This window comes from Rhinopithecus bieti, unplaced genomic scaffold, assembly GCF_001698545.2.
Source record: "Rhinopithecus bieti isolate Rb0 unplaced genomic scaffold, ASM169854v2 scaffold_52032, whole genome shotgun sequence".
NCBI classification, from domain to species: Eukaryota; Metazoa; Chordata; class Mammalia; order Primates; family Cercopithecidae; genus Rhinopithecus; species Rhinopithecus bieti.
The window spans coordinates 56,731-83,794 of NW_016821592.1; the positions used below are offsets into that span (position 1 = coordinate 56,731).

At 35.6% G+C, this 27,064-nt stretch overlaps 1 protein-coding gene across 1 annotated transcript in view; it reads left to right on the forward strand.

The window, feature by feature from the left end:
* Positions 1-27,064, forward strand: part of SOS1 (SOS Ras/Rac guanine nucleotide exchange factor 1) — an 88,724-nt gene that overhangs the window by 24,419 nt on the left and 37,241 nt on the right. The window contains exons 6-9 of the mRNA XM_017860407.1: positions 9,190-9,300; positions 9,380-9,478; positions 20,666-20,793; positions 21,572-22,227. Coding sequence (XP_017715896.1) covers positions 9,190-9,300; positions 9,380-9,478; positions 20,666-20,793; positions 21,572-22,227 — 994 coding nt within the window. The remainder of the gene's footprint in view (positions 1-9,189; positions 9,301-9,379; positions 9,479-20,665; positions 20,794-21,571; positions 22,228-27,064) is intronic.

A 27,064-nucleotide genomic window follows, 5' to 3' on the forward strand; every position in this document is an offset into this window, starting at 1 on the left:
AATAGTCAAAAGTATGTTTTGACAAATGACTTGCGGCATAGACCAGTTGTTGTGAATGCTATGATTTGAATGTGTCCCCATATTTTATGTATTGGAAGTTTAATCTCCAACTATATATATTGATTGGAGGTGGGGCCTGTGGAGGTAATTAGCATTAGATAAGGTCATCAGGGTGGGGCCCCCATGATGGCAGGCCTGTCTTTATAAAAAGAGGAAGAGACCTGAGCTGACATGCTGTAGTCCCCTTGCTGTGCCCTGCACCACCTCAGGACTCTGCAGAGTCCCTACCAGCAAGAAAGCCCTCACCAGATGTACCTGCCTGTCTTGAACTTCTAGCCTCCAAAACTGTGATAAATAAATTTCTTTATGAATTACCCAGTCTCAGGTACTCAGTTATAGCAACAGAAGACAGCATATGACAATGAGTTTTGCCAATCTTCAGGAAACAGTTAATCTTACTCTTTTGCAAATTGTTCCAATGAATTGAGACATGAAGGGTAACTTAAGTTTATCGGGAATGTATGAATACATTATCAAAACTAGATAACGACAATACAAGAAAAAACTATGAGACATTCTCAGGTATCAACAAAACTGGCAATGAAAAATCAGTTTATGATACAGTAAAACATATGTCCAAATATGATATATTTTATGTTTATTCTTACGTGGTTTGACATTTTAAAAAGTTTTAATGTAGTATTCTACTTTAGCAAGTTAAAATCGCAAGAAAAAGGGTTCATAAAATTAAACATTCATTCATAAATTTCTTTAAAATGTCAGGCAAACAAGGAATAGAAGGCAACTTTCTTAACCTAATAAAGGATATTTACTAAAAGTCTGTAAGAGATATAATAGTGGTTAAACTATAGCAAAACTAAGAAACTAGAAAAGAATACCACCATCACCACTTCTATTCAGCACTCTAATAGTGAGTACTGCCCAATACAAAAAGACAGAAAAGGAATAGGCAAGACAAAATTGTCCTATTTTTAGTTAATATAATTATCTATATAGCAAACCCAAGTAAATTTTTATAGTTGGCAAGCTCATTATAGCTGTTGGATAAAAGATCAGCCTGTAAAAATTGGTAGCATTACTGTGCTCAGTTACAGTCCATTGAATATATAATATTTTTAAAGACTGCATTCACTATAGAGATAAGACTATAAAGTACCTGGAAATAAACCTGACTAAATACAAGACCTTTGCTTTAAAAAAAAAAAACCATAAAATTAGCTGGGCACGATGGCGTACTCCTGTAATCCCAGCACTTTGGGAGGCTGAGGCAGGCGAATCACGAGGTCAGGAGTTCGAGACCAGTCTGGTCAACATGATGAAACCCCATCTCTACTAAAAATACAAAAAATTAGCTGGGCGGGCACCTGTAATCTCAGCTACTCAGGAGGCTGAGGCAGGAGAATCGCTTGAACCCGGGAGGCGGAGGTTGCAGTGAGCCGAGATTATGCCACTGCACTCCAGCCCCAGTGAGAGAGGGAGACTCCATCTCAAAAAAATAAAATAAAATTAGATTCATAAGGAAGATCTGAATAAATGGAAATATATACCATGTTCATGGATGGAAAGACTCAGTACTGTAATGATACCAGTTGTCCCCCAAATAATCTACAAATTTAGTGCATAGCAAGCTGATCCTAAAATTCACGTGTTAAGAATGAGGAGCAAAAATAACAATTTTGAGGAAGAACAAGTTGAAGGGACTTGTTCTTGTCCCCTCAAGTACTTGTTAGATAAAATACCTGTTAGATAAAGTCTTGCCACATACTAAAATTTATTATGAAGCCGGAGTAAACAAGAGTGTAGTATTGGTGCAGGTAACAATTTGGTAACAGAACAAAGAACCCTGAAAAAAAAATACATATATTCTCCTGATATGTGATAGATATTACGTTAGTAGAGAAAGAATGAATTCATTAATAAATTATAATGAGTCAAACCTGGTTATATGGAAAAAAAATTCATTCCATAACATATAATTCACAGAAATTACTCAACATATTAAAAATCTAAAAATGAAGAGTAGAACTTCAAAAGAAAACATAGGAGAACATATTTATATGACTTTGACATAGGAAGATTTCTTAACACATAGAGCAAACCAGAAAGGAAGAGTTTACGTTTTAAAATTTCTGTTCAAGAAAAGACATAAGAGAAGCACAAATGAATGAAGTTGGAACCCTGTACCATATCCAAAAATTAACTCAAAATGGATCAAAGACAATGTAGGATCTAAAGCTATAAAACTCTTGGAAGAAAACAGGTCTGAATCCTCATTACCTTGGATTTGGCAAAGGATACTTAGATAATACCAAAAGCACAAGCTATAAAAGAAAAAGTAGATAATTTGGACTTCTTCAAAATTAAAAACTCTGTGTTTCAAAGTACACCATCAAGAAAGCAAAAGACAGCCTACAGAAAGAGAAAACATAGTTGCAAATGATATTTCTGATAAGAGTCTAGTATTCAGTGTATATAACAAAAAGATAACCCAATTTAAAAAATGGGCAAAGGATTTGAATAGATATTTCTCCAAGGAAGATATATAAGTGGCCAACATGGTACATTAGAAGATGCTCAGCTTCATTCGAAATTAGGGAAATGCAAATCAAAATCACTATAAAGCCTGGGCAACATAGTGAGACCTTGTCTTTACAAAAATTAGAAAATTTGCCCAGGATGGTGGTGTGCGCCTGTGGTCCCAGCTACTCGGGGGGCTGAGGTGGGAGGATTGCTTGAGCGCAGGAGGTTGAGGCTGCAGTGAGCCATGATCACATGATTGCACTCCAGCCTGGGTGACAAGGTTAGACCATATCTCTAAAAGAAAAAACATGATGCAGTACCACTTCACATATACTAAGATGGCTAAAATTAAAATAAAAAGGGGAAAGTAACAAGTGTTGATGAAGCTGTGGACAAACTGAGATCCTCATATTTTGCTGATAGAAATATAAAATGGAGCAACTGCTTGGAAAACAGTTTGCTGGCTTCTCAAAAAGTTAAACGTAGAATTACCATATGATCCAAAAATTTCACTCCTAGCTATATACCCAAAAGAACTGAAAGCAGAGATTCAGTTATATAGTTGTATGGCAACATTCATAGCAGCATTATCCACAATAGCCAAAAGCTGGGAACAACCCACATGTCCATCAACAGATGAATGGTTAAATTATAAAATGTGGTAAATACATTACAGTAGAATATACAGTAGAATATAATTCAGCTTAAAAAGGGATGAAATTCCAATACATGCTACAACATGGGTGAACCTTGGAAACATTATGCTAATAAAATAAGCCAGACACAAAAGGACAAATATTGTATGTTTCCACTAATATGAGGTAACTAGAGTAGTCAAGTTAATAGAGACACAGAAGTTACCAAGGGTTATGGGGAAGAGGCAATGATCAGTTACTGTTTAATGGATACAGAGTTTCAGTTTGGGACGATAGAATAGTTCAGATCTGGAAATGGACAGTTGCACAACATTGTCTATTAATGCCACTTAATTGTACACTTAAAAATGGCTAAAATGGTAATTTTCATGTGTATATTTTACCACAATATAAAAAAACTAAAAGGGAGTGTTGAAACATGCTACAACATGGATGAACTTTGAAAATGTTATGCTGGACACAAGAAGCCAGTCACAAAAGACTATGTATTGTATGATTCCATTTACATGTAATATCCAGAATAGGCAAATCCATGGAGACATAAAGTAGATTCATGGTTGCCTAGGGCTGAGGGGGTTTAGGGGTTTGGGAGGTAATAGCTGAAGACTGTGTGATTTCTTTGAGAGGGTGATAAAAATATTCTAAAATAGATTATGAAGATAGTTGCACAATTCCGTTAAACTAAAAATCATCTAATTTTGCCCATTAAATGGGTGGAGTGAATGTGTATGAATTATATCTCAATATAGCCATTTTTAAAAACTATCAATTTAACACGTAAAGACAAGCTAATAGAAATGGTCAAAAGCTATTAATAAACAATTCTCAGAAGATACAAATAAATGGCCCATAACCATATAAGTAGATTCTCAACATTACTAGTAATCAGGGAAATACATATAAAAATAACACTGGCATAGTCTCACAATATCAGGCTAACAAATTTTAAGTCTGATAGTATCAAATGTTGACAAGGAAGTGGACAACTGGGAAAAATCACTGCTGCTAAGTATATAAATTGATATAACCACTTTGGAAAGCAACTTCCCCTGGTAGTTACATGCTCTAAAAAATATTCATGCATATGTGCACACTAAGTTATACAGATCTTGTGGCTTAGGTTTCAGACTACTGCAATAAAGTAAATATCACAATAAAGCAAGTCAGTATTTTTTTGGCTTATAGTGCATATAAAAGTTATGTTTACACTATCCTGCGGTCTAGTAAGCATGCAATAGCATTATGTCTAAAACAATATACATACCTAAATTTAGAAATACGGCTAAAACAATGCTAATGATCATCTCAGCCTTCAGTGAGTCATAATCTTTTAGCTGGTGAAGGGTCTTGTCTTGATGTTGATAGCTGCTGAAGGTTGGTGTGACTGGCAGTTTAAAAAATAAGCAACAGTGGGGTTTGACACAGCTGTTGGCTCTTTCTTTTATGAAAGATTTCTGTGTAGCTGGTGATGTTGTTGATAGCACTTTACCCACAGTAGAAATTATTTCAGTATTGGAGTCAATCCTCTCAAACCCTGCCACCACTTTATCAACTAAGTTGATGTAATATTCTGAGTCCTTTGTTGTCATAAAAATGTTCATAGTATTTTCACCAGGAGTAGGTTCCATCTCTCCTGGTGAATCTCACTTTGTCACCAGGCTGGAATGCAGTGGCGTGATCTCAGCTCATTGCAACCTCTGCCTCCTGGGTTCTAGTGATTCTCCTGCCTCAGCCTCCTGAGTAGCTGGGACTACAGGTGTGCGCCACCACGCCCAGCTGATTTTTGTATTTTTAGTAGAGACCAGGTTTCACCATGTTGGCTAGGATGGTCTCGATCTCTTGACCTCATGATCTGCCTGCCTTGGCCTCCCAAAGTGCTGGGATTACAGGCATGAGCCACTATGCCCAGCCAAGAAACTACTTTCTTTGCTCATCCATAAGAAGCAAATTCTCTATTCAAGTTTTATCATAAACTTGAAGCAGTTCAAGTCACATCATCAGGCTCCACTTCTAATCCTGTTTCTCTTGCTATTTCCACCACATCTGCAGTTACTTCCTCCAACTGAAAGTCTTGAACTCCTCAAAGCCATCCATGAGAGTTGGAATCAGCTTCTTCCAAACACCTGTTAATGTGGATATTTTGACCTTTCCCATAAATAATGAATGTTCTTAGTGGCATCTAGAATGGTGAATCCTTTCCAGAGGGTTTTCAGTTGACTTTATCCAGATACAACAGAGGAATCACTGTCTATGGCACTTACAGCCTCACGAAACATATTTGTGAAATAATAAAACTTGAAGGTCAAAATTATTCCTTGATCCATGGGCTGCAAAATGGATGCTGTGTTAAGAGACTTGAAAACAACATTAATCTCCTTGTATATCTCCATCAGAGCTCTTAGGTGTCTAGGTGCAATGTCAGTATTTTGAAAGAAGTTTTTGTTTTGTTTTGTTTTGTTTTTTTCTGAGCAGTTGGTCTCAATAGCGGGCTTAAAATATTCAGTAAACCATGTTGTAAACAGTTGTACTAACATCCAGGCTTTGGTGTTCCATTTATAGGGCACAGCCAGAGTAGATTTAGCATAATTCTTAAGGGCCCTAGGAGTTTCAGAATGGTAAGTGAACACTGGCTCAGTAATAATGGTGAAGAAGTTTGAAATATTTCAAAAATTACCAAAATGTGACACAGAGACAAAATCAGCACATGCTGTTGGAAAAATGGGGCCAATAGACTTGCTTCACACAGGGTTGCCACAAATCTTCAACTTGTAAAAAAAAAAGGCAATATCTGCAAAGCCCAATAAAGGGAAACAAAAAAAAGTGTAAAATTACAAATTTTTTTTTTTTTTTTTTTTTTTTTTTTGAGACAGAGTCTCGCTCTGCCGCCCAGGCTGGCGTGCAGTGGCCAGATCTCAGCTCACTGCAAGCTCTGCCTCCCGGGTTCACGCCATTCTCCTGCCTCAGCCTCCCGAGTAGCTGGGACTACAGGCGCCGCCACCTCGCCCGGCTAGTTTTTTGTATTTTTAGTAGAGACGGGGTTTCACCGTGTTAGCCAGGATGGTCTCGATCTCCTGACCTCGTGATCCGCCCGCCTTGGCCTCCCAAAGTGCTGGGATTACAGGCTTGAGCCACTGCGCCCGGCCTCAGAATTTTTTTAATAATTGTGAAAAACAAGAAACAGTTATCTATCAGTGGAGAACGGATTTAGAGAAAATGATATATTCATACAGTAGAATATTATACAGAGTTTTAAAATAAAGTGAAAGGAACTGTATAAATCAAAATAGATAAATCTTGAAAAAATTTTGAGTATAAAAAGCAACTTATAGATGAATGTATACATTATTATATTTATATGAAGTTTGAAAGCATGCAAAACAACACGTTGCTTTGTTTGTTGATACATATGTAATTATGATATAAAAACGTACATGGGAAGGAAAAAATTCAAATTCAAGGTAATGACTACCTCTGGTCATCAGCAGGAGATAAGCTTATGAAAGGGAGCCTAAAGGAAGTAATTACATCTATATTGTTTTATTTCTTTTCTAAAAAGCTGAGGCAGGTATTATAAAATGTTGAGCTTTTCTGAGTTCGATGGTGGGTATAGTTAGGTTAGGCTGTTCTCTGTACTTTTCTGTCAATTATGTGTATTGACAATTTTATATTTCCTATGAATATTGTTACATTTTAACCAATGAACCTATCGTAAAATCATCTATTAACTCATACCATCTCTCAGAATTGCTTATCATTCTAAAAACTTGTCTTCAAGAATAAAACTTTGTGAAGAGAGTTTGGATTCTTCGTTAATTGTTGATTTTTTTTTTCTCTTGAGATTAGCTATTTCAAAATGATAGTACTAGCTACTACCATTTATGCAGGGCTTACTCTGTGCCAGACACTATTATAAGCCTTTTACTTATATCTCATTTAGTTCTGTAAACAACCCTGTGAAATAATTATTATTCACATTTCCAGTGGGAAACAGGCTTAGAGAAAGTAGTTTGTCAAAGGTTACACAGCTAATAAACAGTAGGGTCAGAATTGAAATGTGCATCTCTGTGACTCCGAAACCCATGTTTTTAAGCCACATTATAAAGCCTTTTCTTTACCTGTAGTTATAAAAATTGTGTAATAAGTTAGGGCTTATTCAAAGGGGAGGAGGGCAAACATGTCTGTGGCATATGATCATTTCTGAATTGGAAGAGACCTAAGCTATAAGCATCTCTTCACATTTGTAGTCTTCTCTCCAATCCACTGTATTCATACCTGACTCCATCCTCTTGTTATTTTTGAAACCTTACTGTCAATTTCTGTAAAGCATAATAGACTGCAATTTCTGGTGTTATATTATGATAGCAATTTTTAGTTGAGAAGAAAGTTGAAGGAATTAAAAATTGGGAAGTCAACTAGGAGCCAGCTCAAGGAATCCAGTATGACTTGGAAGTTTACATGCCATATTGCATTTTGCAACAACCAGAGCTCATATCTTCTGATGTCTGATCTGGTGGTATTACTAGTCAATCATTTCTTAAAAAGCAATCTGAGGCCAGGCGCAGCGGCTCACACCTGTAATCCCAGCACTTTGGGAGGCCGAGGCAGGAGGATCACTTGAGTCCAGCAGATCAAGACCAACTTGGTCAGGCCAGGTGCCTGTAATCCCAGCGCTTTGGGAGGCCAAGGTGGGCGGATCGCGAGGTTAGGAGATCGAGACCATCCTGGTTAACACGGTGAAACCCCGTCTCTACTAAAAATACAAAAAAATTGGCCGGGCGTGGTGGTGGGCGCCTGTAGTCCCAGCTACTCGGGAGGCTGAGGCAGGAGAATGGCGTGAACCTGGGAGGCGGAGCTTGCAGTGAGCCGGGATAGCGCCACTGCACTCCAGCCTGGGCAACAGAGGGAGACTCTGTCTCAAAAAAAAAAAAAAAGACCAGCCTGGTCAACATGGCAGAAACCCTGTCCCTACAAAATACACAAAAAATTTAACCAGACGAGGTGGTGTGCGCCTGTGGTCCCAGATATTCAGGAGACTGAGCAGGGAGGATTGTTTGAGCCCAAGAGGCAGAGGTTGTAGTGAGCCGTGATTGCACCACTGCACTCTCGCCTGGGTGACAGAGTAAGACCAAGACCCTGTGTCAAAAAAAAAAGCAATCTGAAAAACATCATTAAGGGTGATTTAATTCATAACCGTCTTTTGTTTCATTCCCTTCTACCTCCTTCTACTATGCTCCGCTAGATGTCCTCTTCCTCTTGCTAGAATTACCCTTTATGGAAGTGAGCTCCTGCTAGAATCTAGAGCACCATTTTCATAATAGTTTTATACCAGGAATACAGCACAAGATAGAAGAGTAGCGACTCTGTTTCTGCTAAAATCAAGATACCTACTCTTTTTTTCCCCAGAAATCTTCAAAACCAGTATATTCTGGTCTTTTTAACTGAGCCATTAGAATTTAGTTTATTGATTGGTGATATTAATGATGGCAACATTTTGGGCAGTTCGGATTTTGTTTAATTTGTGAAATTAGAACAATGAATTTTAGATGTTACTTCTGGTTTATAGAATATGAAAGTACATGTCTACCACTGAGAACTATAAAAACATGTCTGGTTTCAGTATTCTAAATGTTTATACCTTACCTAGTTGTACATGTCTATATTCTTTGTTATTCAAGTTAAGCTTTGTTTTCTAGAACCAAAAGTCTGCCCACTCTTACGGCCATGTTTGTTGATAATACTCTACTGGAAACCTTTAATGAGAGCTGTTATAACATAAAAGGATTCTATTATTCATCAGAAAGAACTGATTTACTCTCTTACTTGAGAATATTGGGATCTCTTCTATTAAAATTATAATTAGCAGTCATATAATTTTTGTTTAGAGACTTTCAAAGAAATACATAATTGTGCTCGCATAGTCATGCCCCATAATTAAATCTTTCTGTGTTTGTAATGGTAGATTATTTATGTTTTACCTTCTTTATTTTCTAAGGAACTGGCATTTGATCCGTATGAATCGTATGCTCGAGATATTTTGCGACCTGGTTTTCATGATCGTTTCCTTAGTCAGTTATCAAAGCCTGGGGCAGCACTTTATTTGCAGGTATAGTAATTTTTAAATCAAGATGTACAATGTCTGAAAAGTAAACTTAAAAAAAAATTAAATCACTTTTTTTTTCTAGTCAATAGGCGAAGGTTTCAAAGAAGCTGTTCAATATGTTTTACCCAGGCTGCTTCTGGCCCCTGTTTACCACTGTCTCCATTACTTTGAACTTTTGAAGGTAAGAAAACTCCTTATTGTTATTTATAACATATTGAGGTGTGATGAATTTCTTTTTGCTACTTTATTTGTAAATTATTATGTGAGTACCCTGCACATTAGTGTGTTTCCATTTTCTTTTTTCAGTTAAGAAGCAAATGGAAATCAGTCTGCAAAAGAGTAGCAAATTCTGTTGGTTTAGTAGTGAATTTTATTTTTAATTTCTTTTGTTTTCCTTTTTTTCTTTTATTGGTTTTTATAGTGAATGTTAAAGCAATTGTCAGATATTTTTTATCTTGTACCTTTACTTTTTGTTTACATGGCTGATTCTTTGAAAACCACCTTGGATTTATGCATCACAGTTTCCATTTGGGGACCTCAGCAGACTCAGGGACTCAGTGTGAGGATAAGAGAGCCAGTGTGAGGATAAGGCCAAAGTAATGGGGAAGGTTAGTTTACCTGACTTTGATAGCTCAAGTTTGCAACTGTCTGTATAAAACTGTTTATCATTGCTTTAGAAACAATACATTTCTATAATCTCAGTAAAAAATGCCCATTTGATTACAGTTCAAAATATTAAGCACTGACTGAAAGGAAAGGGGTTGTCTCTTTTTTCTTTTCCTATTATATACTGAAATTAAAGAAAAGAGTCTGTATAAACTATAATTCAGTAGTGTAGCTCAAAGTGATATTCTCTCTACCTTTAATGGACTAGCCTTGTAAAGACAAAAGAAGGCATGCATTAATAGCATTATTATTTCTTTAGCTTTCAAATGAGTATGTGTTTCATCAAAGAACACTTTTGTTTAGTATCATGATTCTTTTACGGAGAATATATTACTGGAAATCATATTTATAGTTTGCAGATGATAAAATGGGCTCTCTGTAATGAATCAATGAGTGAACAGAAGGTCTGTGAATTTATTAACAGTAAACTGGAGGAACTGTCATCCCTACATTTTCTCAGGTCTCTGCACTGCATTTGGAATTCAGTTTGATTTCTCAATTAGGAATGTTTACATTGAGAAAAGACTCAGGGAGTTAAAAGGTATTTTTAATCACCAGGCAGAAATGACAAAAGCTCTTAGCAATAGATACCGTTTAAGGTCTTTGGAAATACAGGATGAGTATCTTAAGAGGATAATCAAGACAGGAAGCATTTAGTATGTAAAATCTTTACAAAGAATTCATTATTACTAACTATACTTATAATGGGACATTTACACACTGTTTTGTTATATAGAATTTTTCTTTGTAATGGAATTTTTTTTTTACCTGAGCCTGTAATGAAATTCAGAAAGATTCAAAGGCCATATAAAATCTTAAGGCCATTATCAATTTATAAATAAAAACAAGAAGGCCAGGTGCAGTGGCTCACACCTGTAGTCCCAGCACTTTGGGAGGCCAAGGCGGAAGGATTGCTTGAGCCCAGGAGTTGGAGACCAGCCTGGGCAACATGGCACGACCCTGTCTCTACAAAAATAAAAATAAGAAAATTAGCCAGGAATGGTGGTGCACACCTGTGGTCCCAGCTACTCAAAAGGCTGGGCAGGAGGAATACTTGAGCTCAGGAGGTCGAAGCTGCAGTGAGCCATGATCATGCCTCTGTACTCCAGTCTGAGAACCAGAGCAAGCCCCTGTCTCAAAAAAACAAAACAAAACAACTCCCCCTCCAAATGAACCCAAGAAGCTTTGATGAAAGTTCAGAAGGCTATAAAACCCAATCATCTTAATAATATAAAAGAAATTTTTACTCTTCCAAGTGTAGCCAATTAAAATTTCTAAAATTATAACTTACATTAATAGAAGTTTAGTAAGTGCATCATTTAGCAATTAAAAATTTCTACTAATTTAAGCATGTGTATCTCTGATTCATATTACTGCCTAAGTTATATTGCAAAGTTAGCAGTATATTGGGCAGGAAATTTTGCCTAATTAGTCCACAAGACTCTCATTTTTTTTTTTTTTCTGTGCGCCTGTAATCCCAGATCCTCAGGAGGCTGAGGCAGGAGAATCACTTGAACTCGGGAGGTGAAGGTTGCAGTGAGCCAAGATCACACCACTGCACTCCAGCCTGGGTAAAAAGAGCAAAACTCCATCTCAAAAAAAAAAAAAGAAAAGAAAAAAAAGAGTTTCCTAGCAACCCTGGATATGCCAAATCTGTTGAGGGTTCCGTGTCTATCCTGGTTCATATTACTGCCTCTTCGCTTGTCCTTTTTTCCCATTTATCTGGAATTCCTCTTTTACCCTCTCCAGGCTGGAGTGCAGTGACGTGAGCTCAGCTCACTGCAACCTCTGCCTCCCAGCTTCAAGCAATTCTCCTGCCTCAGCTTCCCGAGTAGCTGGGATTAATTACAGGTGTGCACCACCACACCCAACTAATTTTATATTTTTAGTAGAGACAGAGTTTCACCATGTAGGCCAGGCTGGTCTCGAACTCTTGACCTCAGGTGATCCGCCCACCTCAGCCTCCCAAAAGTGCTGGGATTTCAGGTGTGAGTCACCATGCCCAGAGTGAGTTCCTTCCTTTCTTTACATACATCTCTTTAGAGAACTTGTCCCATTTTTATTGTCTGTCTTATCATTCAACTGTTCGCTCTGTGAGGAATGGAGCGCTATTATCTTTGAATTCTCATACCTATCACAGTGTCTGGCATTTAGGCATTCAGTAAATGCTTGTTAAAAAATGAATGGCAAAAAATACATATACATTTTCCTTTAAATTCCTATGTCTTACATTTTAAAGAAAATTTAACTGTAAATTTTATATAATTACATTTATTTTGGAAACTTAGGTAGAATGCCTTAAACTTTACAAAATCAAAAGATAAGTTTAGCTGTTAATAGTATAAGACTGTTAATAGTATAATAAGTATAATAAGTATAAGCTGTTAATAGTATAACACAAAGAAACAATAAAATGGTGGTTACCAGAGGCTGGAGAGTAGGGGAGTAGGGAGATACTGGTCAAATGACACAAAATTTTAGTTAGGAGGTGTAAATTCAAGAGATCTATTGTACATGATGGTAACTACAGTTAATAACAATATATTGCATATTTTTGAAAACTGCTAAGAAAGTAAATGTTAAGTGTTCTCACCACAAAAGAAGTATGTGTGTTAATGCACATGTTAAGTAGCTTGATGTAGCTATTCCAGTTATATACATGTATCAAAAGATCCTATTACACACCATAAACATGATTTTTACTTGTTGATTAAAAAATAAATTAAAATAGTATAAGACTTTAATGCTACTAAAACTGAAAAAATACTCTTTCCTTCAGTAAAGTTAGCAGCCAAGTCTTCAGACTCTTTAACTTGAAAAGTTAAAGTTAATTTTTTTATGAAGTAAAAAAACTTCCTTTGTGCCCTTTTGAAATATTGCTTCAATAATGTGATTTTTGTATGTGAAGTTTAATTTACTTTATTAAATTTAGATTTCTTGGGGCTAAGTAAATATATTGACCAATATTTTATTTTATTTTTACTATATTTTGAGACAGAGTCTCACTCTGTCACCCAGGCTGGCGTGCAGTGGCACGATCTTGGCTCACTGCAATCTCTGCCTCGTGGACTAAAGTGATTCTCCTGCCTCCCAAGTAGCTGGAATTACAGATGCCTGCCGCCACACCTGGCTAATTTTTGTATTTTTAGTAGACACGGGGTTTTGCCCTGTTGGCCAGGCTGGTCACAAACTCCTGACCTCAAGTGATCCACCCACCTTGGCCTCCCAAAGTGCTGGGATTATAGGCGTGAGCCCCCACACCTGGCCTGACCAATATTTTAAAGGTTAGCAAATCAGTACATGTTTGGTTCCACAAAAGTATTAACTTTTTCTTTGTTCCTTAGACATAGGATTTTATCTCCCCAAGATGCACCCAAACAAACCTTAAAAAAAAAAAAACATCCAGGATGACTTTGAATTCCCTAGAAAATTACCTCTACTTTTTCTTGTATTCTGGGTCCTTTTAACCTAAGAGAAAGTAAGTTTCCTTCTATTTTAAAATTCAGGTTGAAATCTTATGTTGTTATGTGTACATGAGTGTATTTGGTTTCCTAAGGCTGCTACAGCAAAGTACCACAAACTCAGAAGCTTGTAAACAACAGAAATTTATTCTTTCACAGTTCTGGAGGCGGAGAATCTGAAATCAGGGTGTGGGCAGGGCCACACTTCCTCTAAAGGCTCTAAGGAAGAATCCCTGCTGCCTCTGCCTAGCTTCTGGTGGACCCCAGCAATTCTTGGTGGTCCTTGGCTTATAGATGCCATCACTCCTGTCTTTTCCTCCATCTGCACTTCAAGTTCTTGACAGCTTCACGTTCTTCTCTATGTGTCTGCATCCAAATCGCCCATTCCTTTCTCTTACAAAGACACCAAGTCAGTGGATTTAGGGCTCACCCTAATCCAAGATGATCTCATCTCAACTTGATTACATCTGCAAAGATCCTATTTCCAAAGAAGATCACATTCATAGGTACCAGGGGTTAGGACTTGAACATATCTTTCATGGGGACACAATTCAACCCTTAACAGTAAGTTTTGGTACACTATAAAATAAAATTTTGTTGTTCTGTTTCTCCAGCATACATACTGGCTACATCGGCTTTATACAGTGGCTACCCCCTAACACCTCCATCCCTCTTTTTTAGAGATAGGTCTTGCTCTGCTACCCAGGCTGGAGTGCGGTGGTGTGATCATAGCTTGCTGCAGCCTGGATCTCCTGGGATCAAACAGTCTTCTCACCCCAGCCTCCCAAGTAACTGGGACTACAGGCATGCACCACTATGCCCAACTAATTTTTTTTAATTATTTTTTTGTAGAGACAGGGTCTCATTTTGTTGCCCAGGCTGATCTCAAACTCCTGGGCTCAAGGGATCTTCCCACATTGGCCTCCCAAAGTGCTGGGGTTAGTGGCATGAGCCACTGCACCCAGCCTTTTTTTTTTTTTTTTTTTTTTTTTTTTTTTTTTTTTCCTGTTTTCTTTTTTTTTGCATTAGGCCAATTATTTCATCCTGATCTTAGATTTTTTATTTTTATTTATTTATTTATTGAGATAGAGTCTTGTTCTGTCACCCAGGCTGGATTGCAGTGGTGCTGTCACAGCTCACTGTAACCTCGACCACCTGGGCTCAAGTGATTCTTCAGCCTCACAAGTAGCTGGGACCACAGGCACATGCCACCACACCTGGCTAATTTTTTAAAATTATTGTTTGTAGAGATGAGGTCTAGCTATGTTGCCCAGGCTGGTCTCAAACTTCTGGGCTCAAGGGCTTCTCCCACCTAGGCCTCCCAAAGTAATCCCCAAAGGGATTATAGGATTATAATCTCAAAGGGATAGGCGTAAACCACCGAGTCTGGCAGAGAACCAATGGAGGTTCTCTCTAGGGTACATTCCCTTGAACCAGCTCTCTAAATTCAGAAATTCTTACCCAGAAACCCATGGGCTCAAAGCTACATGGTATTGGAGCTGACCACAGATGTTGAATGTCTAAAGTTAAACATAGGATAGTGTACCACAAGAGCCATTGTAAACAAACAGTTAGCTATTGCATTACTGCAGTTTTTTATTTAATTTTTTGGTTTTGGTGTTTGGGGTTTTTTGTTTTGTTTTGTTTTGTTTTTGAGACAGGGTCTCACTCTGTCACCCAGGCTGGAGTGCAGTGGTACAATCACTGCTCACTGCATCCTCAATCTCCCAGGCTCAATTAATCCACCTACCTCAGCCTCCTGAGTAGCTAGGACTCCAGTTGTGCACCACCATGCCTGGCTAATTTTATTTTCTGGTAGAGACAGAATCTGGGTATTTTGTCCAGGCTAGTCTTGAACTCCTGGGCTCAAGTGATCTGCCCACCTCAGCCTCCCAAAATGCTGGGATTATAGGCGTGAGCCACTATATCTGGCCAATTTTTAATTTTAAATAAACTTGACTACTGTGAGGTGCATTTGTAGTTAGTGATGTTTTCTCTGATTAGAACAGAGAGATGGTTTTAAACAGCATATTTTCACAAATGACATATCCTAACATTTTTTAGGGTTGATTGCCTGTTTAATGTTTGGAATTGAAATCTCATTTTAAGAATTTCATCTCCACCCATACCTTTTAGGTGTGTTGGTATCATAAAATAATAATTTATTTGAATGTCATGACCTTTCTTTCCCTCAGCCTTTAGTGGAATGTTTAAAATGATGTCATGGCAAACAGGAGCAAAAGGCTTGAATTACTCAGCAGTTAATTAGTTCTGGAATAATTTGGATAATATTTGCTAAGAGGGCTAGTAAATCAGGTGTTACTCTTTGCATTTTCCATGTTGTAATCCACTGTCATGTCTCATCAAATAGTATACAAATAAAATTCCCAAATCAAAACGTGAACCTAATCTTTGCTTGTTGTGTTCTCTTATGTTGTGATGAGCTCTTTCTATGTATATAATATTTAAAATAAATGGAGATCTTTATTTTTATATCCCAAATGTTAGACAATTATAATGTATATTTCTTGGCCGTATACTTTGTCATTCTTATGCATTGCAATTTACCTGTTTTATGGAATAGGTTTTATTTAGTGAATATTGAGGTTTTTCAAAGCCATTTCAATTATTTGGGTACCTATTATAGTGAAAAGTCACGGGACTGAAAGTCAAGAATTGTGGGTCCTGGACCAGCCTGTTAGTGCCTTCAAGTAAATGGTAGTTCCTTCATTGTATATAAGGCCGTGTTGGAGAAAATTAATTCCAAGAAATAAAAACGAATTCAAGCATTCTTTTTTTTAATCAAAGGGAAGCCATTATATGATTGTGAATGAATTGAGCATATAAAATGCACTCGGTACAACAATTTATTTTTTATATATCAAACAATCTTGAGTTTTAGTCTCCTGAATACTGCTATATTCTTTGTATTCATTTTAGTATTTTCTTTGACAGCTCCTTACATTTAATCCCATTTTTCTTCCAGGGTTTATTTTGCACATGGAACACACCATATTGACTATTGCCTCTTTTCTTATTTCTAAGGGACCAAAAAAATTAGTCACTGGTAAAATGGTTCTTTCTTGTGAAAAGTTAAATTTTATCATCTCAATGGAGCATAGGAGTTTTCATTCTGCTTTAGAATATGATTCCTGGCTGGGCATAATGGCTGATGCCTGTAATCCCAGCACTTTGGGAGGCCAAGACTGGTAGATCACCTGAGGTCAGGAGTTCAAGACCAGCCTGGCCAACATGGCAAAACCCCGTCTCTACTAAAAATACAAAAATTTTCTGGGTGTGGTGACATGCACCTGTAATCCCAGCTACTCTGGAGGCTGAGGTAGGAGAATCACTTGAACCCGGGAGGTGCGGAGGTTGCAGTGAGCTAAGATCGTGCCACTGTACTCCAGCCTGGGAGACAGAATAAGACTCCATCTCAAAACAAAAAATATATACACACACACACACGTATATATATACACACACACACGTATATATACACATATACATAGATGTACATGTATATACACATACATACACATATATACATACATACACACACACACGTATATATATGAATCCCTAGATGAGTTTAAGTACAATCTCATATGGTAATATAATCTCAGGACTTAGTAATTTTTTAAACTATTGAAATAAACTGCCTTTGTACAAATGTAATGGTTACTATTGCACATTATTATTAAATAGGCACTCATGAAAAGCATGGTATTGAATATCACTGGTAACAGGATGCTGCTTTGTTGAGTCTCATTTACATACTACTTGCCACTGCTTTGTTTCTATAGCCACAATAAGCCACCCTTTTGATGTAGTTAGCTTGAATTATTTTGCACTAGTGCCCAGTTTAAATTAGCTATGTTGAGTAAAAGAAGCAAAAAATGCTTACAAGAAAGGTCATTTATTACACTGAAATTTATTTTAGAAGCTTGCCTAATGCTATAAAGGTAAAAATGACATTTTGAAAGTATTTCATCAGGAAAGTTTTATGGGTTGAAAAAATATTAACATTTTTGAGATACCAGAATATTCTGTATGTAAAATGCTACAGTTAAATAGTAGATAAATGACTCCAAAACTTGAAACATTTTTAGAATAGAAAATCAAAAGGATGTCCAAATGGATTTTTTTCTTTTATAAATATCTTTATGTGTATGAGAATTATATATTTTGTCTACCATTAGGTATGTTTTCCTGAATTAAAAATATAAAAAATTTATCCAGGACAAAATATCAAATGCTCAATATTCTGCTACCTGTTAGTTCTTTAAGACTGAAAAATTGCCTTGTATCTTACTGACTTGAATTTCTCTGGGCTTTACTTTTGAGTGATTAAATTCTAAATCAACTCAATGAACTAATTCATTGTTCAGTGGTGCTTTCATTAAATTTGCCTTTTCTTAAGGTATACAGCAAGCTTGTCTAACCCCCAGCCCAACACAAATTCGTCAACTTTCTTAAAACATTATGAGATTGTTTTTTGCAAATTTTTAAAAGCTCATCAGCTCTGGTTAGTGTTAGTATATTTTATGTGTGGCCCAAGATAATTCTTCTTCCAGTTTGGCCCAGGGAAGCCAAAATACTGGATACCCCTGGTATGTAGCTTTCAATGTTAGATTATTTGTTGCTTTAAAGACTAAACTTAATAATGTTCATGGTAACATTTTATTTGTCTCCCAGAATTCTGCCATGTGAGAGGCAAATAGTTTCAAATGATAGGGATGGAAGGTACTTTGAGAGATTACCTGGATTCCAGCCTTCAGCCTACCAGTAATATCTGTTAAGTAATAACCTAGTATCTTTCTTAATGAACATCTGGCCATTGGCTTTCTTTAGCTGGCCATATCGAAGAACCATACTATGAATAAAAGATATTTTGAGTTTTTTATTAATATGTACACTTTTAAAGTCTTGGAAAATATCTTTCATTACCCTTTTTATGTTGAGAATTGTTATGAATAAATTTTCTTTCTTTTTTTTTTTTTTTTTGAGACGGAGTCTCACTCTGTTGTCCAGGCTGGAGTGCAGTGGCACGAACTTGGCTCACTGCAACCTCTGCCCCCTGAGTTCAAGCAATTCTTCTGCCTCAGCCTCCCGAGTAGCTGGGACTACAGGTGTGCACCACCATGCCCAGCTAATTTTGTATTTTAGTAGAGACGGGGTTTCACCATATTGGCCAGGCTGGTCTCAAACTCCTGACCTCGTGATCCCCCCACCTCAGCCTCCCAAAGTGCTGGGATTACAGGCATGAACCACCGTGCCCAGCCTAAATTTTTCTTTTACTTAACAAATTAAAACTGAAAATTTTCCTAAAAATGTAGGTTATGCCTCTAGTAGAAAGTATGGTGAGTTTAATAATGAATGTAAGAAATCTGGATAATAAAAGCTAAGTATTAAACATTACAATATGGTATTTATTTGAACATTTATATTCATGTAAATACCATCAATATGGTATTTACATGAACTTCTAGAATATTTGAACATTCAAGTATTTTAAGTAAATTTTAATAGAAATGGTTTAGAATATAAGTAAGAAATCTGTTTACTTTTCACAGGTCATCAGTGCATGTGGTATGTGTGTGCCCATGCATGTAACTGATTTTTATCAATTGAAGCAGAAAGGAATGTATTGTTGACCTTTAAGGAATACCTGTGAAAAACATAAAATCCTTAAAGTACTAATGTACTAATGAAAAATGAAGCTAATTGAAAAGTAAACTTCTAGCTAGGCGTGGTGGCTCACGCCTGTAATCCCAGCACTTTGGGAGGCCAAGGCAGGCAGATCACTTGAGGTCAGGAGTTTGAGACTAGCCTGGCTAACATGGTGAAAACCCATCTGTACTAAAAGTAAAAAAAAAAAAAAATTAGTCAGGCATGGTGACAGACACCTGTAATCGCAGCTACTTGGGAGGCTGAGGTAGGAGAATTGCTTGAAGCTGGAAGGCAGAGGTTGCAGTTAGCTGAGATTGCACCACTGCACTCTAGCCTGGGGTACAGAGACTCCATCTAAAAGAAAAATAAACTTCTTTATAAATCATTTTGCGTATTTTATAATTGTGTATCTCAAGTCTTTTCGTTTATGGTAGAGAGTAGGTATTCCTAAATTGTTGGATGAAAACTCTATTGATAAAATGTTATTTTATTTTATTTTAATAGATGGTATCTCAAACTCCTAGGCTCAAGCGATCCTCCCACCTGGGCCTCCCAAGTGCTGGGACTATAGGCATAGGCCATTGCAGCCAGCCAATATGTGATTTCTTAACTTTTCTTTTGGTAACCAGGAACAGGTTTAGAAGATTTCAGTTACTGAATTATTGTCACTCATACATCTGTTAATTGCTTGCTTGAATCGTAGCCACCTTACTGTATTGATAATTAGTTATTGATGACTAAGTTCTTGTTAAGTACAGACGTTGACATAGTTATTTGCCAGTAATAGAAAATACGCTTGAGTTTCATAAATATGTATATTGCAGCTTTACTCAAAATCCTAATGTGGATATGGACAAAGTTCTTTATTATACTAATGTTAATTCTGTAGTGTAATTACAAAGAAAACCATTTACACTTACATTGTGTGTTACCATTTACAAAGTGCTTTGGTTTTTAATAACAACCCCTAAAAGTAGGCAGGGTAGGCTTTTTATAAGCCTTATTTGGCAAATGGGAAAAGTAAGGCTCAGAGATCAAGTGACTTGCCCCAAGGTCACACAGCAGTAGAGTCAAAATTTGATCCTAAGTTTTGTAATTGAGATTCCTTCTATTATATTGCATCCTTCTCTGTATATTTATCTTCCTTATCATCTCAATATTATATAACAGTAATATAGGTATCAGAAACCTAAGACAAAATTCCACACTTAAAAAAAAAAACCTCCTCTACATGCTTAGTGCTATGCTAACTCCTGTGATCATTCAATAGATCGATTATGCTCCCCATTTCTTTTCAGTGGTATGCACCTTGAGAAACTACATATTACTGCCTGTCGCAAGATGTAACCCATCTTAAAACTGCTAATCTTGGTCTTTTAATGTAGAAAACTTGGTTGTGTATTAATAGTAACACACAAGAAAACACTTTTAAAAGAATATTTAATGACACATTTAAAATTTTATTGTGGTGACAGTTGAATAAATGTTATTTTTATCCATAAATGAGCTTATTATTATTCTATCCAAAAGTGTACTACTGGTTCAGATTTGTCATTTTGGCTTTACAGCAGTTAGAAGAAAAAAGTGAAGATCAAGAAGACAAGGAATGTTTAAAACAAGCAATAACAGCTTTGCTTAATGTTCAGAGTGGTATGGAAAAAATATGTTCTAAAAGTCTTGCAAAACGAAGACTGAGGTGAATATTTTACTTTTAAAATATCCTTCTTTTACCCTGAATATTGTGGTGTAAATTCAGGGATCCCAGTTCCCTCCTCAAGTAAACAATGAAGAAAATAGTTGTAGTGACAAGCCTGGTCTTTCAGAGGAAGTGACATCAAAGCCAAGAGAATTGTTATTGTTTGAAAAACCTTTCATATTTGTGCATTTTCCTTGCATACTCCCAGACAGGACCTCCTGAGAGTCAACTGGTAAGCTAAAGGAGAGACAGAGTAAAATGTATTGGGTAGATTTATGTTGGCATCGTTGTTCTGTCAGAGTAAAATTATTAGTGTCCTTAATTTTAAGGATTATATAACTTGAGGCATTAATTCAGATAACATTGCTTCCACTTTCCTAATTGTAGTATGTGCTACATGTTTTTAGCTTTGAGTCTTGTCCATTTAAACCCTTCTAAATAATTTATTTTAATCTTTCAAATTACTTTTTTTTACTGTCTTGGGCTACGTTTTGTCATTCTAAATATTTAGTAGCCAGGATAGAAATAATCATTTTGTAGTTACATTTATAGAGTAGAATTTTGTCAACCATCATTGTACTTTTAGAACACTGAAAATTTTCTAGGTTGCTTTAATTTTCAAAATTGTATAATTGTGTAATACTAATCTATTTGGGGAATTAGTGAATACCTTCTCAGTGAGACTTGTAAAAATCTAACTTTTACACTTTCCCTTATTTACATGAACTCTAGGTTTTCTGTCATCTGTGTATTTATAATGCCTTTTTCTTTATTCTAGTGAATCTGCATGTCGGTTTTATAGTCAACAAATGAAGGGGAAACAACTAGCAATCAAGAAAATGAATGAGATTCAGAAGAATATTGATGGTTGGGAGGGAAAAGACATTGGACAGTGTTGCAATGAATTTATAATGGAAGGAACTCTTACACGTGTAGGAGCCAAACATGAGAGACACATATTTCTCTTTGATGGCTTAATGATTTGCTGTAAATCAAATCATGGGCAGCCAAGACTTCCTGGTGCTAGCAATGCAGAATATCGTCTTAAAGAAAAGTTTTTTATGCGAAAGGTACAAATCAATGATAAAGATGACACCAATGAATACAAGCATGCTTTTGAAATAATTTTAAAAGATGAAAATAGTGTTATATTTTCTGCCAAGTCAGCTGAAGAGAAAAACAATTGGATGGCAGCACTGATATCTTTACAGTACCGGAGTACACTGGAAAGGATGCTTGATGTAACAATGCTACAAGAAGAGAAAGAGGAGCAGATGAGGCTGCCTAGTGCTGATGTTTATAGATTTGCGGAGCCTGACTCTGAAGAGAATATTATATTTGAAGAGAACATGCAGCCCAAGGCTGGAATTCCAATTATCAAAGCAGGAACTGTTATTAAACTTATAGAGAGGCTTACGTACCATATGTACGCAGGTAAGAAATACGAAGTTGCCTGTCACTTTTGTTTTCCTGCTTCAAACTGATTTTCTTTCCTGCGTGGGTTATTGTTCCTAAAATAGAAAAGAAACTAACAACCAAAGACCTCTTTTCTTTGACTAAAAATACCACCACTTTGTATTTCTCTGGAATGTTTTACTTTTTCTACTATACTTACATACTTTTTTTTTAACCTTACCGTCAGTTATAGATGAGAAAATGAGGTAACTTGGCTAAATTTATCCAGTTAGAAAGAGAAGAAACAAGACTAAAGTTAGTAATAAATCACCATTATTGGAATCTAAAAAGTTTTTTACTCCTTTATCTTTTTTTCTTTCTTCTCTTTCCATTACTGAGATTATAAAGTAAATAAAAATTTTAATATAACAAAATTGTACTGGTAGTACAAATATACACAGCATTGCTTTCTCTCAGTTTCCACTCCTCAACCTGATTATTTAATATTAAATGTTGCAATTCTGAAAGCCAGGGATTCCAGTTTTATTACAATTTTTCACCTAGAAATGTCTATAGTCATTGTATTTATTTTACTGACCCAAAAATTTAAAAAATCATAGGAAATGTAAACAGGCTGCCTAGATTTTACATGAAAAACAAATAGGTTATTGTCATTTTTTTCCCATACAAAGTTGTTTTTTGAGAGGTACAATTTTTCAGTGGTATGACCTGCCAATTTAGTTGCACTTCACCAACCTTCTCTGTGTTCTTTATGATCTAGACTACAACTGTAAAAATGTTTTATTCAGTTACCCAAAATCTGTGATTACAAAATACTTCTTTTCTGCTTAAGGGATTTTAAGGGTATAAAAGTTCAAATTGCCCTTCTTGCCACATTTTCCTGGTTTTAAGTCCCGTTAGAGGACTTACAGAATTTTATAACATAAGCATTCTAAAGTTTTATCATTTCATCCTAAGTACCTTTGTTTGGGGTTCCTAGACTCATTTGGAGTAAAATTAATCTTTAGATTTTTATCTGTGTTTGTAAGAAAGAGTTTTAATTTTTTTTTCCCCCTGTAGAGCATTGTAAGAAGACTTACTACTAGTTTACTGTCACAAGTCAGTGATATTTGGGCAGGAAAACATTTTCAAGTTACAAAATTTTTAATTGTTTCTCTAAGACTTTATTGAGTGATAAAAGTTTTCTCTAAATTGCTATGTTCCACAAAGTTAATTTATGATTATTAATAAGCAGCTGAAGAATGACAACTATTTTCTGGGGAACTGTGCTTTTTATTTATTTTTTAAATGAGGACACTTTAAAGCAAAGTTAACTGGAACAAGCTGATACTTGTTTTGTAGTCTTCAAAGTCTTCTTCCCTTAATGTGTACAATGTTAGCTAAAGTCGGTGGACATGGTACTTTTGTAATAGTGGTTTGTTAGTTATTTCTGTCTGATACCTCTTTTCTATATCAATCTTTAGCTTTGGTATACAGTAATATTTTGAGTGCTTTTACTTATAATAAATATAAAACACTTAAATTTCAAGATTTATAGAACTTTGCCAAAGTTAAGTGTATTGAAAATTTAAGTTGATGAGATTATTTTACTTAAAAAAGTAAGTTTTTAAAAAATTCCTTCGAATAATTTTTTGAGAAATAAAAGGCCAGTGTTGGTTTTGGAAGTGTTGTGGCTAAGTTTTTTGACATTTTTCTTTTCTGTCTTCTTTTGAAGCTTAACTGAATATTTTAATTTATTCCATAAATATATTACTGGTGAAACAAGTCTACAAGCAGCTTTCGTGAGTTGTGGTTTACAGTACGCACAAATTAGTGTTAACTGTTAGCTTATTTGGGCTATTCTGTAAGGCCTGTTACTGAAGTTATTACTGGCAACATAGAATGGTTTTTAATAGACCATCTATGAACTTGTAAAACTGAAATGGACTTTTAAGGCCTCACTACAATGGTAACAGATCAAGTTACCATTTGTTTTTAAGAACTGTTGGTCTGCTCTTCTTCTCTCATCTTTCTTCAGCCTCCCCAAAGAAAGAAGGGATTTGTGATTTGATTAGTAGGTATGTTTATTGGAGAACATACAGTACAGGTTGTCGCTTACACTGAAACAAAGCTAACATTTAACTTACACATTTTTATTTTATTATATAGAATTATAATAAAAGACATTGGACATAATACATGAGAAAAGTTAATGAATACTATAAGACACCACTTACAGACATCTTTAGATGATTATAGCTTGGTTAGACATTGTCATAAAAACAGAAGAGAAACTGGTTTAACCTTACTTTTTTATTCAGACTTCACTGTGGTATCAGCCAACTTTATCCCTCAAATATTTTAACAGTAATGTACAAAATGGAGCTATAGATCTCTAGTGCTAAAAGAGATGTCCAGGCCTTCACTTTGTAGACAAATCCCAAGGCCCCTGAAGATTATATGATTTGCCAGAAGTTCTATTACCAGTTAATTCCAGAACAAGTCAAAAATTAGGTTTCTTGACTCTAGAGTATACTTTCTACCATGTTACATTGACTCATATAAGGTGATTGTTTTCATGAATAGAATATGTTGTAATTTTTAAATTATATGTGTTAATAATTAAGTAAAAAGATCTGGTACAGATGTGAGCTCATAAAAAATAAATAAATAACTTCCTTGGTTTGAACTGCCAATAATGTAAATGGCTTGTTCATTTCTGGGCAAACGTGTATACTATGAAGATATTGTCAGTAATTTTTTTTTTCTTATTGAAATAGGATATAGGTAGGCTCTGACTATAGATACACTTTCATTGGAATGCATAGATTTTTTATGTATAGATACTGATCATTATTATTTTTATTTTTTTACAAAACCCAATCATTAGTCTATTGATGTAGTTTGCTCTGTCAAGGGAAAGCTTTGTGGAAAGAAAAATTTAAATTTAGGTGAATTAGAAAGTGGTTAACTTGCTTAAAAGATTGCAACAGGGTCTTATGTGGAATCTAATTTATAACTTGTCTCTCAGATTCAGTGTTTCTGGATGTATCGTAATTGGCTAACTATATCAGAACTTTGGGATTTGTCCCAAAAACTAGGGGAAAAATTATCCAATTGGATGGATCATTCTAAATCTGGCAATGGTATGAAGAGACTATTATCCTAAGTAAGAAAGCACAAAGCAATATGCACAAATAAAAAGTTGAGAGTAGGTAGGAATTTCACTTCTGTTACAGACTTGTTGTAGGCAACAAAACACAAGTTAATTAATGAGACCTAAAACAACATGAGTAGAGAAATGATAGGTTGTGCTGTGTCCAGTTTGGTAGTCTATTTTAGAAAAATGAGATGACCCTGAAGTAAGGATAATAATTAAGAATTGACATTTTATGGGAAATAAAGCTTTGCATATTGAAGTGAGCGAAAAGGTATTTCCCTTGCATGGTAATTTCTCTTTTACAGAAGATGGTATTGAAAAAACTTAAGCCAGAAGATATTTTTGCTTAAAGTATTTACTGCTATTTTATACCTTCATATGGAAAAGCCTCAAAAACCTGAATTAGATTTATTTTGAATTTGTGTCCTATATAAGCTGAGATCTTTTGAACAATTTTTTATCTATAGGGCAGCACTGTTCTATTTTGTACTCTCTGATTTTTTTAAAAAGTGTTTGTGCGTCAGCATAGCGTCTGTTTCCTTTTTTAAGGAATTCAAGACTGATTGTTTATAAATCCTTGTTGAGGAGCTTATTGTTTCTTGTAGCTTTTTAAATGGCTGCATTAAAGGGAGAATTATCACATGAACAGACATCCTGATTATAATAGTGTTTTACTATGGTGGTTGGGGGTAGGGTGGTCTTTTATATAAATAACTTCTTTATGTAATAAATACAAAGTTCACTGACTTTGTCAAATAAAATGCCAAGTGTCAATCAAAATAGGCACATAAGGAAAAAGGATTGGATTATCACTTCCCATCTATATTCTGAACACTAATGTAGGTATACTCTTGAGTTCCTAAAATTTTGAAGTATTGTGCAGTAAAATATCGAAGAATGGTTTTATAGTGAGGAAAACAGAGACAGCTAGAAGGTCAGCAGAAAAAAATTACTCCAGCTTCTGTTTGAAATAACCTGGACCTAAACCAGGTTGGTGATGGTAGAGTGGCAGGTATTTATATAGAGTTAGCTATTTTGATTTGGGGAAGCAGAGCAACTAGTGAACATGGTGGAATCCTTAGCACAGGGATTTGAGAGTCAAGTAGCAGAGTAATGTTATCTCTAATGATGAGGGGGAAAAACTGTAGAAAAAGTCTTGGTTGTTGACCATATTGAAATCCATCAGGAGGTCATGTTTGAGAAAGAACTTTGTGGAATTATCTCCACAAGCAAGTGATAAACAGAAAGGAAAATATAAAAATGGGCCGTTTTTAATTTTTTTCTATGATTATATGTTCCTGCTTATGTTTTAAAGCCAAACCCAGACTGGCTTTTGTATTTTCATGTGTTTACCTTTCATCTCTCTCTGCAACATGGTTTTAGAATATGGGTAGATAACAGCTGCTCCACAACTAACAACGGCAGTATAAACCTTAGCTTTTCCCATTGCTTAATCAATGGAACTAGGTACTCTGTTTTCTTTCAAAATTATATAACCTGTCCTTATTGATGGGTGTTTGTTTATATTATCTTAGCTCTTTACATCATCAGTAAGATAAAGGTCTCCAGTGGTTAGTTACAGTCATTGAAATGGAGAAACTGATGCAATAGAAATAAAATAACATCTGGAATTTTATGCTTTTCTGTGTAAAATTTCAAATATAAGTATTTTGTCTTCTTAATATGTTTTCATTCATTACAATTTTCATTGCTTTA